General features: G+C 42.1%; 1 protein-coding gene across 5 annotated transcripts in view; it reads left to right on the top strand.

Annotated features, from left to right (window-relative positions):
• Positions 1-450: 450 nt before the first annotated feature.
• The window catches only part of MFN1 (mitofusin 1), a 27,933-nt gene continuing 14,742 nt past the window's right edge, over positions 451-13,641 (top strand). For 2 of the 5 annotated variants that reach the window (XR_008467183.1, XR_008467182.1), the window contains exons 1-6: positions 451-722; positions 875-996; positions 1,825-1,960; positions 4,311-4,473; positions 4,918-5,042; positions 6,711-6,819. Coding sequence is in view for 2 of the 5 variants with exons in the window: in XM_054207265.1 (XP_054063240.1) it covers positions 882-996; positions 1,825-1,960; positions 4,311-4,473; positions 4,918-5,042; positions 6,711-6,819 (648 nt within the window). In the remaining 3 variants the exon portion in view is untranslated. The remainder of the gene's footprint in view (positions 723-874; positions 997-1,824; positions 1,961-4,310; positions 4,474-4,917; positions 5,043-6,710; positions 6,820-13,641) is intronic. The other 3 variants (XR_008467184.1, XM_054207265.1, XM_054207264.1) reach the window with 2 other exon arrangements.

The raw sequence follows: 13,641 nt of genomic DNA, 5'->3' as shown, positions 1-13,641 counted from the left end.
TAGATGACCTTTTAAAGGTCCCTTCCACCCCAAACTGTTCTATGATTCTATACGATTCTATAAACCATGCTCTTGGCCGGCTGTGGAGTGTTGCCATTGTTTCTGATCCCCCTCGCAGGGCCTGCGGAGAGCCGTGGCGGCCGGTGCCTGGGCGCCTTCCCCACCTCCCCTCCCCGGGGCCCAGGGGGCTGTTTCCCGGTCTCCATTTCACGAGCAGCCGCTCCTCCTCTGCCCTCGCTGAAGATGGCGGCCGCCCCCCCCCTCCAGCCCCCGTCGGCCCTCACTAAAAATGGCGACCACGCTCCCCTCCCGCGGCGGCTCCGGCAGCGGGGCGGAAGCGGAAGTGATGTCCGCCCCCGTCCCGGCGGCGGCGGCGGGCCCGGAGGAGGTGGCGGTGGGGAGGGCCCCGCCAGCGGCGCGGCGGTTGCCGGGTAACGGCGGAACGGTCCGGGGCTCCGTGAGGGAGCGGGAGCGAGCAGGGCCGCCGGCTGGCCCCTCGCCCTGCCCGGGGGCGCTGCGGGCCCGGCCGCGCTCGGCCGAGGGGACGGCGCTGACCTCCAGGCGGGGGGACGTTGAGAGCCGCCGTCCGTGAGGGGAAGGGAAGGCCTCGTGTGGGGAGAACGGGCCGCACGCAGTCGGTTTAAACCCCTCGTCAGCCGCTGTCGGCGCCTGTGGCGAGGGGAAGAGAGAAGAGTTCGTCAGGGTGATCGAAGCAGTATAAAGTAAGCTTACGGGTACTCACGGTGGTGTGAGGTGTTGGTTTGGTTGGGGCTTTTTTTTTTTTTTTTTTTTTCAAATGACCGGGTGAGAAATGTGTGACTTTTCATGGAATTGGTTGGGTGTTCTGGTCACTTTTATGTAACTTTCCTTTCAGTTGCATAATGGCAGAAGCTACCGTCTCCCCACTGAAGCACTTTGTGCTGGCTAAAAAGACAATCACTGCCATCTTCGACCAGCTGCTGGACTATGTCACCGAAGGAGCAACTTTTGTGGAAGGTCAGCTTTCACCTTAAACACAAAGGCCTTGTCCGTTGCTTTGAATATGTTTTACAGCAATATACATTGTATCAGTATGTTGTTTGTGTAAACGTGCCTCCAGAAATAGCCATGCTTTTTATTTGACATTGATTTTTTCAAGTTAGGCTAGCAGGAATGCCTAGGATGGTTACACATATGAAAAGCTGATTGCATCGCTTGGGCTGGCAGCCTGGCCATCTTTCCCTGAGCCTGAAATCTTAACCACTCCAGTCTTTGAAGTCCTGTTGTGGTTTCCTTTACACTGAAGAAGGGACAAACAGGTTCTCTCATTATTCAGTAGAAAAGTAGATCAACGTGGTGTAATGCAGAGAACCACTGTTTACGCCCTCAGAAGTTCTAGCAACGTGGAGGCACAAGTGTTGCCACATGGGGTTGGTTGCTCATCACCCCGGTGAGCTCTGCAGGGAGAAGACAGCCCAGCCTTGCTGGTACATCCATGAGAGGTCCCGGTTCTCCTTTCTGAAGGAGGCAGGTGTCGCAGAGAGTGGGGCAAATCAGCACTGCAGGCTGTGGTCACAGGCTTATTGAATCAGCAGCTAGATCGTTGATTAATCTGAAGTGATTTATGTCATGATTTCACAAGTGCCTGTGGTGGAGCTGTCAAATGACAAGGGCTAATATCAGTGTCTGTAGTGGGGTTTTGTTCGTTTTGTTTTCTTACTGCTGTATAATTGAAATTTATGCAGGTCTTTGTTGGCGTGTGAAGTGCTGACAATCTGTATTTTATATCCTGGAGCGTGTACTTTGTGCATGACTGCTTTTATGTTACTCTTTTTCTATGTATAGCAACGTACAGGAACCCAGAGCTTGAACATGTAGCAACAGAAGACGAACTAGCAAAAATACAGGCATATAAAAATAAGTTAGCAGTCATCGGTGAGGTGCTTTCACGGAGACACATGAAAGTGGCATTTTTTGGCAGGTAATAAACAGAATTACCAGAACTTAATTTGATTTTTTTTTTTTTTTGCAGGGCTTAGTCTCCTTATTTCTAATTTAAATGTACTGGAATTAGTGCTTCATTGTATAATTGTTGTTTGAAATATAATACATATAACCATGTTCATTTTTCTCTAATTGATGCTGATGGTTTCTTTGATACCATCTTGCTTCGTGACTGTAGATTAATTATGCACGTCTTGTTACATGTTTTTTCATTGATAAACTTTGTAAAATAATTATCCTCTATAGATCCATTGTTTGATTTGGGAAGGAGTTTGTTATCGTCTTCTCCAGAAAGGCTTTTCTTTTTTTAAGGTGGTGGGTTTGTTTGTTTAATATCTTTGTTTTACTGGACTGTTACTGTTGCAAACTTTTGTTTGTGTTTGATCACAAGTACTGAAAAACTAAACTTTGATCCGCTTGTGTTTTGACTATGAGTAGCTAAAAGAAAATAGACAGAGACAGTTGCCTTACCACTTCCAATAAATGTCTGCCTTCCAAACGTTGTCCCATTCTGTTCCTGTAAAATTTGGAGGGTGTAGAAAGATGATAAAAATATGCCTTACCAAATGAGAAGTCAGATATAAGAGAGTGAAGTCCTTCTAAAAGACTACAGTTCTGGTGCTTTCAAATGCTTTTATGTTACTAGCTAGTCTGGGGTCTCTTAGTTCACTTTGCTTCAGGAAGATTGACTTTTCTGTGCTTAAATTCAAGCATGTGGTTACATAGTTTTTTTCTGGCGCATGAATGTTAATGTTTTAGTTCTAAAAATTCTGTGATAGTACTGGAAAAAATGTGTACAACCGTGGTCTTACCTTTACTTTGCTAAAAATAGTTACGCTATTTAAAAAAAAAAAGCAACAAGAAAAGTATGTGGGATAAATAAATGATTTATATCTCAGCCTTGATATTTGACAAAGCTAGAAGTTGAATACATTCACAAGCTGTGATATGTGATAAAAGTTGCTTTTGCAAAGGGCAGAGGTTCAGAGCAGGAAAAAGAGAATTAAAGTCTCCCTTTGGCATTTTGAATAAATTTGTAAATTGTTGTACAGTGAGCACTGAGCTTTTCTGGAAGTAGCAGTTAAAAAATGAGTTACGGTCTATGTAACTTCATACTGTTGTGTAATATTTAAACCTCAAATCTTTATGGGTGAGGGGTAGAGCGTTAGTGTGAAGTAGGACATTACTGAGAACATCAAGTTCTTGCAGAATCTTGAGTGGGTGAACAGTTCCATTAAATCAACAGGGTTTTGGTTAATTTAGCTACCTCTTCCTTCTGAAATAAGGACAAGATTAAGTTCCCTTATTAAAGACAGCATTCGCATTATAAGGGTTATGCACAAGAAATAAATTTGAGAGGTTTTTTTGTACATTGTTTCACATCTTACTGTAGGAATCTTCATTCAGTTGAGATTATCATCTAGTAAATTGTTCTGAGTTGTCATTGCTGGCTGTGATGAGAATTCCCAGACAGCAATGCTTTGAAATGTATCTGAAGGTGTAAGTACAGCGATGCTCCTTCTATACCTCATCTCATGCTTAGAAGACTATCAGAAGCAGCATTTCCTTCCTGACTGCTAAAGAAAAGATGTTTCTCTGAAGACAGTAATTTACCGAGGTGATAATTTCACAAACATTTTAAGGACTTGATTACCACTGTGGAGGGTAGTCCTTCCCTGCCCCTGTCATGCAGCTTTCTCATGTCTTCCTCTGGCATCCCTGGAATTCCTTTAGATTTGCTGTGAGCAGGATTGTGGAATTTTGGTCTGAACAGAACGTAATTCTGCCCAAAGTGTTACGTACATTTTCAAGTGGTTCCTTTCCGCAGGAATGCTAGGGCCGGCACAAAGAACAGAGCAGGCTGCTGCCCCCTGATGTGGGACCGTGTGCTGAGATTTAGCAATTGCTTTAAGTTGATCTAAGGCATCTTTTTGTGCCAGATGCTTTTCTCAGTGTAGCAAAGTTGAGCCAGTATCTTTTCAAATTTCTTACACGGATTGAGGTATACCAGCTAAATCATACTTGCCAGTACAGGTTGGGCTTGTTGAGCCAGTATGTGTTATGCAAATGAAAATTGGTTTTCTTGGTTGCATAGGCAATGTTGATACCAAGAAAGATTTTTGGAATTGCTATTCAGATGAACTTTTCCTGCGCTCACTGTTCTTTTCTGTCAAGCTGTGCTGTACTGGCTTGAAGCTCTGTCACCCAAAGCAGCTTGCAGTATGTGGGTCTGATGCAATGAAATGGGGGTGCGTTCAGTTCAAGACAAAGGTATTTGTGATGCTGCTGTGCTGTGCTCAGAGTGCTTTTATCTTTTTCCCCTCTAGAACAAGCAGCGGGAAGAGTTCGGTCATTAATGCAATGCTGTGGGATAAGGTACTTCCTAGTGGCATTGGCCACACGACTAACTGCTTTCTCAGTGTGGAGGGAACAGACGGAGATAAGGCTTATCTTATGACAGAGGGATCTGAGGAAAAGAAGAGTGTCAAGGTACAGTATAAGGCCAACTCGTTCTGCATTTTTAAGTTCTTAGGAGGGAATAACTAACAAACTAAAATTGTCTACTTCACAATTTTTCCTGGATATTTCAGAGAAACAACAAATGTGTGTCTGATTGTAGCGTAGCATAAGTTGAGTGATCGATTTTCATGGGACTGAGGGTAAGTTCTGTTACTTGTTGAAGATTTGGAATGTGCTTCTCATTTGGCTTTACGGTGCTTAGCTTATTTAGCTGCCCACATTGATATGTTCTTTAGATGCTGGTGAGTCTTAAGAGGTTAAAAAAATAATAAATCACAGGTATTCACTAGAAGGAAGCGTGAACTCTATTAATTCTGTTTAAGATAGATCCTGTCCAGGTTTCCTTGAGAACCAAATTAGACTGGCCTGCAGACTTGTTTGTGGTGTGTATTCATGTTTGTCTTCTCTTTACAGACAGTAAATCAGCTTGCTCATGCGCTTCACATGGATAAAGATTTGAAAGCTGGCTGTCTTGTCCATGTCTTTTGGCCCAAGTCAAAGTGTGCCCTGCTGAGAGATGATTTGGTTTTAGTGGACAGGTATGTTTTCTGTTTTAGTAAATGTTTTCTTAAATAAATTAGCCATTATAATTCCTATAAAAGAGAATCATTTACTGATTGATTGTGTCATGGTTGTTAGGTTGCAAAATTATTGGAAGGCTTTTTTTTTTTTTGAGAGAGAGAGAGAGTACGGAGTTTGTTCTTTTGTGTGTAGTGCTGCTTGTCATCACCGCAGTGAGTTTGGCCTTGTAACAGTTGGAACAAACAAGTGTCTTGTGACTGAGCTGAATAAGGGGCTACCTTTTGGCTGAGGCTACTTCTACCTTTAAAAAAAAAACAGTATGGAAGCGTGAATAGAGTTGTTCCAGCAGAAACCTTTGGCCCATTTCCTGTTTTTAAACACTTCAGGCTGATCATGGGAAGTGTAAGCAATCTGAACTTCATTTTTAAAAGCTTCTGATAAGAGTTGCAGTGCCTACATATCAAAGTAATGCATGACCTCGAAACATAACTGTGACTGTGTTGGCTGTGTGTGCTTAGGTGCTGTGCTAATATTTCCTACAGTTGTGTATTCAAAGAATTCTGAAAGCTGTTGCTTTGTCTATGTCAAATGCCCGTATTTCTGACCACTTCGAGGTATGACCTGGTAATGCTTTTTCAGACTGTTAGGCGATCTGTACCTCATGAGAATCAACATCCATTAATAGAGTGATAAATTTGTGTAGAGTGATTCACTCGCATATGAGTGAATTTGTAAGTATGATTTCTTCATATCCAGCAAAATAACATCCAGAGTGTATTCTGATAAACTGTAGCGCTTTTTTTGGCATCTCTAATTTTTCACCTTTGAAATTACTGGGAGTTTGTCATTATTTTCTTAGGTGCAAGCTCAGGTCCTGTGTTAGTCGTAGAGAAAGTCAGCCCGACTGGCGCAGGGAGCTGGTTTGCTTGATGCACTTCTGAGCTTATGCATAGCTCAAGGATGCTGGAAGCCTGGAAGGGATCCTTGCATAGATGTGATATAAGGCATGATTTGATCTGCACAGTCTTGGTTGCTAAAGGTGAAGCATAAAGGGGGAAAAAAAACAAAACCAGCCTGAAATCTGAGAGAACAGGTACTTGTAGGAGAAAATAATCTTTTTACTGTTAAAGAGAGGAAATTTGAACCAGCAATAATTGAGGTGTTGCAAACATGACCTAATGCTCATATTCCACTTATTTTTTAAAAACTGGCAGCACTGTAGTTTTAACTTCATTTTAATTTCTTATTATATCTATGCCAAGTTTGCATAATGTATCACTTTAAAGTGGGCCTCTATTAATGGAAAAAATATTTTATGAACAACTGTACTTTTCTGATTAAAATCTAAAACTTGGGATACAGGGAGAGGGATCATTCTGTGAGACTGCCTGGATTTCTGACGAGTTGCCTGTCGCTTCCATTGGCTATTATGCCCTGCATATTTATTCATTAGAAACAGCATTTTGGAATGAGTAAATGGTCCAATGAGTGACTGATAAATGTGAACTGGTAATTGGCTTTTGCTCTGTTTGCATTAAGCTTGAGGTAAGCATCAGTCTAAAGATACAGAGCTTTGTATCTTCTTACAAGGCCCTTAGGCAATCCCACTCTATTTTTATCAGTTTCTAAAAATCAAATACTCCTTTGCTGTATAAATACGAGTTTGTGTTTTTTATTCTCAACAGCCCTGGCACAGATGTCACTACAGAACTGGACAGCTGGATTGACAAATTCTGTTTAGATGCTGACGTGTTTGTCTTGGTTGCCAATTCTGAATCGACTCTCATGAACACGGTATGATGTGCAATGGTTTTACGTTACTTCTTCATTTAAATACTCAGCAGTTCCATAACTGAAATGGCTTCTGTTAGACCTTCACTGAAGCTCCCATGAATCATTGCACTTAGACCTTGTGAACAGGATTTGGGGGTGGGAGGCAAGAAGCAACGTATATCCCTCACTAGGGAAGGGAGAACCAAGCTTCTTACCAGCTTTGCTTACTCTGACTTGAGCATCACGTTTGTCCTTTCTATCTGAGTTTCTTTTTGATACGTGGTTGATGTATGTCATGGTTTTGGCCGGATTGGCCAAGCAGAACGACAGATGGCCCTTCCTCCCTCTCCCTCCTCAGAGAGAAGAGGGAGAGATAAGGAGATTTACGAGTTTAGAAAAAGAACTAAACTACTTTAATTAAAATAATAATAAATAAGAAATAGTAAATAATAATAGAATAATAAAAATTAAAGAAAAAGAAGTATACAATATATACAAAACCGTATCCAGCTGCCAGGATGACGATTGCATCACCAGCAGACATAGGAGAAGTCCCAGACTGGAGTCAGCGACGGACAGGAGCTGAATTCCAGAACTAGAGCCAGGAATGCTCAGATCAGGATCAAAGGCAGACGAACAGACAGGGTCCTCCTCAGATGTCGGCCATTGAAGAAAAAAAAAAAACAAAACAAACGAGCCAGAGCCCCCTTTGCCCCTTTGATCCCTCAGCTTTTATACTGACCGTGATGCAGATGGGATGGAATACCCTGTTGGCCAGTTTTGGGTCACCTGTCCCATCTGCTCCTCCCTACGGGTGGGACCCCTCTACGCTTCTCCGCTTCCGACCCTCTAACGGGGCAGAACAGCGAAGTTAGCTGACCTTGGTTGTCATAGCAATAAGTGTAAGCAAGAGCCTTTGCGCATACCGTTCCTTGGTATAATCAAGTCGTATCACTCTGAGAGTGAACAGTGTCTGAAAAATATGCTGTTAATTTCAGACTTTAGTCAGTTAGAAGAGGCCCAGCTAAAAAGTAAAATTACAAATCAGAAAATTGGTTCTGTTTTACCTCAAACCAGGACACTCCACCCCTTATTCCATACCATTTGTGTCATGCTCAGATTACTGTCACTTCTTTTCCATCAAATATATACATATATATAGATATGTAGATCTCTCACTTATGATTTTATCTTTATACACTCAAGTTCATTAAGTTCATTTAGTTCATAATTGCAGGTTTTCATCTATCATAGCAGACTCTCAGGGCAGAAAAGATGATGTAAACTTCATTGTGGTCCATGTCCACAGGTAGCATGTCCATCCTGAAGAGTTTGCTGGAGACCACTTGATGAAGCTAGCTCAGGTCTCATCACCACTACGTTATCCTGAAAAACACTTATAGAACACTGTTAGTATTATATAACAATTAACATCATACAGCTCAGAGTTGAGTATTTTCACCAAGGGTTAAATTTCCTTGAGCTACACACTGAATTTCTCCATTCTCCATCATCACCTACTGAGTACATCCAGGTCCTTGAGCAAAAACAGTCCCACGAATGGGTTTGCCTTTGCCTTAAGTAGGAGAAACCCAAACAGCTTTCCCCAGCATATTCCTGTCATGCACCACAGGGACCTTATCCCCTTCTGTATTATGTAAAAGGTCTGATTGAGCAGGACCAGCTCAACTGATGGATCCCCTGGTGTTAAATAACCAGGTAGCTTGTGCTAAATGCTTGTCCCAAATTTTAAAAGTTCCACCCCCCATTAATTTCAGGGTGGTTTTTAATAGTCCATTGTATCGCTCAATTTTCCCAGAAGCTGGTGCATGGTAGGGGATATGATATATCCGCTCAATACCATGTTCTTTTGCCCAAGCACTTATAAGATTATTTTTGAAATGAGTCCCGTTGTCTGATTCAATTCTTTCTGGAGTACCATGTCGCCACAAGACTTGCCTTTCAAGGCCCAGGCTGGTATTCCGCGCAGTAGCATGGGGTATGGCATAGGTTCCCAACCATCCGGTGCTTGCTTCCACCATTGTAAGTACGTAACGCTTACCCTGACGTGTTTGAGGGAGTGTGATATAGTCAATTTGCCAAGCCTCCCCATACTTATATTTTAGCCATCGTCCCCCATACCACAAAGGTTTTAACCTTTTAGCTTGTTTGATTTCGGCACATGTTTCACAGTCATGGATAACCTGCACAATAGCGTCCATAGGTAAATCCACCCCTTGGTCACGAGCCCATTTGTATGTTGCATCCCTTCCTTGATGACCTGAAGTATCATGGGCCCACCGAGCTAAGAATAGTTCACCTTTATGTTCCCAGTCCAAATCTGTCTGGAAAATCTTAGCAGCCTGATCCACTTGCTGAGTGTTTTGATGTTCCTCAGTGGCTCGACTCATGGGTACATGGGCATCTACATGACGTACCTTTACGACTAGTTTCCCTAGCCGCTCAGCAATGTCTTGCCACAATTCAGCAGCCCAGATGGGTTTACCTCTGCGCTGCCAGTTGCTCTGCTTCCACTGCTTTTGCCATCCCCACAGCATTTGCCACCATCCATGAGTCAGTATAGAGATAGAGTATTGGCCACTTTTCTCGTTCAGCAATGTCTAAGGCCAGCTGGATGGCTTTTACCTTTGCAAATTGACTCGATTCACCTTCTCCTTCAGTTGCTTCTGCAACTCGTCGTGTAGGACTCCATACAGCAGCTTTCCACTTTCTGTGTTTCCCTACAATACGAAAAGATCCATCAGTGACCAGAACATATTGTTTCTTATTATCTGAGAGTTCATTATATGGTGGGGCCTCCTCAGCACGTGTTACCACCTCCTCAGGTGGCATTGTGAAGTCTTTGTCTTCAGGCTAGTTTGTGATCGCTTCTACGATCCCTGGACGATTCGGGTTTCCTGTTCAAACTCGCGGAGTGATTAAGGCAACCCACTTACTCCAGGTAGCATCGGTGGCATGATGAGTAGAAGGAACTTTAGCCTTGAACATCCAGCCCAGCACTGGTAGTCGGGGTGCTAACAGGAGCTGTGTTTCAGTACCAATTACCTCTGAAGCAGCTCTAACTCCTTCATATGCTGCCAATATTTCTTTCTCAGTTGGAGTATAGTTGGCTTCAGATCCTCTGTATCCCCGACTCCAAAATCCCAGGGGTCCACCTCAAGTCTCCCCTGGTGCTTTCTGCCAGAGGCTCCAGGTAGTCCCATTGTCTCCGGCTGCAGTATAGAGCACATTTTTAATGTCCTGTCCTGTTTGGACTGGTCCAAGTGCTACTGCATGCACAATCTCTTGTTTAATTTGCTCAAAGGCTTGTCGTTGCTCAGGACCCCACGTAAACTCATTTTTCTTTCGAGTCACTTCATAAAGAGGTTTCACAATCTGACTATAGCCTGGAATATGCAGTCTCCAGAAACCCACAACGCCTAAGAAGGCTTGTGTTTCCTTTTTGTTAGTAGGTGGGGACATAGATGTTATTTTTTAATCACATCCATTGGGATCTGACAACGCCCATCTTGCCATTTAATTCCTAAGAACTGGGTCTCTCGTGCAGGTCCCTTGACCTTTCCTCTTTTTACGGCAAAACCTGCTTCCAAAAGAATCTTGATTATTTTCTTACCTTTCTTGAAAACTTCTTCTGCTGTATTACCCCACACAGTGATGTCATCAATGTATTGCAGATGTTCTGGAGCTCCACCCTTCTCCAGTGCAGTCTGGATCAGTCCATGGCAAATGGTGGGGCTGTGTTTCCACCCCTGGGGCAGTCGATTCCAGGCGTACTGGACACCCCTCCAGGTGAAAGCAAACTGTGGCCTGCACTCTGTTGCTAAAGGAATAGAGAAAAATGCATTCGCAATGTCAATTGTAGCATAGCACTGGGCTGCCTTGGACTCCAGTTCATACTGCAGTTCTAGCATGTCTGGCACAGCAGCACTCAGTGGCGGTGTGACTTCATTCAGGCCACGATAGTCTACTGTTAGCTGCCACTCTCCATCAGACTTTCTGGCCAAAACCACGACATGTAGTGCTTGTCTCGCTTTATGGTTTGTCAATATTTGTCAGCTGAAGACACTTGTATTATCAAAGAAATAAATTACAGCGTATTTCATATCCAGAAGTTCAGTAAAATACACGAAGTAGGTGAAGGAAGTTGAATTTCTGTCTTCTTCCTCGTGTGTTCTTGTCTCAGAAGAGGGTGAATTCCCTTGGTACACCTTGTGTTGAGGATAAGTGCTACAGGTTGCAGTCACTGGACTGTGTTTCTTCTTCTGAAGATGCTAACGATAAGCATTCATCTTGCATGGTTCTGTGCAACATGGAGAGCTGAAAATGTTTTATCACCTTTATTCTATAAAGCCTTCTTTTGAAGGCTTTATAGACTAAAAGAGAGGAGAAGAGAAGACTTCTGTGTGGCTTGCAGCCTGTATATTATATGACTCGTAAAAGGAAAGCATCCAAGGTGGCCAAAGAAGCTGTTGTCATACTCAAAATGCAAGACCACAGATTTGCTTTAATTATGTAGGGATCCCCGGTTTTGACTAAACTAAGTATTGTGAATGCTGACAATATCAATATAAGGTTTCTAAGTTATTGGAAGTGGGACTTCCAGAATGTAATATAATGCTACTAAGAAATCTCTTGAAGACTTTTATTAAGCCTACTGTAGACAAATAAAAGGCTCTGATAGTTCTGAGCATAGTTCTGACATCCAGTGTCTGAACTTTCTAATTATTGAGGCAATTTAATACAATAAAGAACTGAATGTGCAAAGATAGTATTTCCTTGCATTGTACCAAATTAGAATAGTTTGGTAGAAATCTGAGAAGAACATAAAATGAGTTTAAAAACATTACATTCCGTCTTCTGAGACGAATCCACAAAGACTCAAATACAAAAGACACATGATTTTAAAGGAAAGAAGATTCTGACACCATCCAAGGGAAAGAGAGGATTTGGCACAACTGTGGTTTTATCTTCTCCGTTATCTCACGTGAAGGGTGCTTTTTGGCTTTTTGTGTGCAGGGAGTTGAGAAATTGTTCAGATTATGTATACACTATAGTTGGTTTGATTTTATTATTTTTTTTTTATTAAAAAAAGGAAGATGAAAAAAAGATTGGGTGTTAGTGAACACCTCATTACCATCTAGAAACATGGAAATGATAAGGAACTGCCTGCCAGATTTCAGTTTGGTGTAATGAAGTACAGAGAAAAGGCCAAATTTGATTTGATTCTGTCATTTGCTCAGGAGAAATGAACCATTAAAAACAATCTGACCAAGACAGAAAATATGCAGGAAAGACGTATAGGCTGTACTGGAAGATTCTGCTAATTTTGAGTTTATTTGATCCTTAACACCCAGTCGTAGAAGTGCTACTCTGCTTTTCAATGTGATTTTTGGGCAGTCTTTTTTCCTTGTTGGGCACGGCTGAAAGCTGCTAAATAGAAATAGGTTAGTCTTGCAAGTTGTTTGAAGCATTAAAGTCTTGCTGAGTTTTTTTGGTTGCCATGCCTATAAATCCTCACTTAACACTGAGCACCTTGTAATTACTGGAATCTGGGAACAGCCAGTGTCCAGGGTGTATACTGGAGGAAAAGGAGGCAGATCTTAGCTGTGATTGAGGCTTTGGCTCACTAAACAGCGCCCTTACTCTTTCTTCTTTTTAATTTTTTCATCCTGGTAGACACTAATGAAGTCTCCTTTAACGATTATGTAACCGCTCGAAAGCCGTTGTATTTTGCTTTGCATTGTGGCAATTGGTAATTTCTTTCTTCATCTACACAAGTTTATCCTTCAGGTAAAGCACAGGATAACTATGTTCTCATCCTCCTTAGGAATTATTTTTACCGTAAGAGGTTTGAGAATATTTGGCAGCTGCTACGTAACCACAGATTTTTTGCATGCACGTGATTTTTCCAATATTCCCTCATGAATTCTCTTCAGATAAAGTTATTGTCTCTGCAACAGTAATCTCATTTACGCATACATTAGTCTCTGTCAGTCAGGGGTCAGGTGTCTCCAGTGTTGTGCCAAGAATACGTGGTCGTGTCCTGCTGCGGATTCAAATAGCTTATGGCAGTGCAGAGGTCTCTTCTGTTTCAGCTGTGCCGAGGGGGGGATTCACTCCATCGCCACTTGCCCATTATAACTATGGAAATAGCAATGATGGGTGGTAGGTGCGGGCAAGGGACCCAAATATGTTTTCAGATACCTGCATGTCTTGTTTTTAAAGTGAAAACATTCAGCAATGGCGTTTATCCTGTGTCTCAAGCCATAGATCCTCATATATGAAATACAACTTGTCTGTAGTTCAAGCTGATGTTGGCTAGTTGAAGAATATAGTCAGAGAGTGTTTTTCTGGATATAGAAACCAGATCTGTTAGGGTGGACAGGAGCATGTTGGTAGCTCAAATTTAATGGAGGGCTAGGAGTATTAAAGGAGATTAAGTGTTGTGATAGTAAGGGTGAAAGAAGGAGGAAAAAACCCACAATGAATGATGCGATACATTTATAGAAAAATAGACTTTCTTTTCCAGTGTTTTCTAAACTATTTGTTCTGGAAGTTTTCTTAATTTGTATTTGTGCCTATTTTTAGAGAAGCTTGCAGTATCTTTGACTTTCAGCATTGGCATCAAGTTTAAGTCATTTGATGACTACTGAACTATCACAAGCCTTTTTGTTTTGAGTATCTATGGTTTTTAATGCTAATGAATTCTTTTTAATAGGAAACGTTTTTAAAAGCTGCTTTAACTTTAGAATTTGTTACAGAAGAATGTGTGACTCTGGTTTGGATGTCAGGGGAATTTTGTGTTTGTGCTTTAATTCTTAG

Source organism: Rissa tridactyla, chromosome 6, assembly GCF_028500815.1.
Source record: "Rissa tridactyla isolate bRisTri1 chromosome 6, bRisTri1.patW.cur.20221130, whole genome shotgun sequence".
NCBI classification, from domain to species: domain Eukaryota; kingdom Metazoa; phylum Chordata; class Aves; order Charadriiformes; family Laridae; genus Rissa; species Rissa tridactyla.
This window is presented reverse-complemented; position numbering and strand designations above follow the sequence as displayed.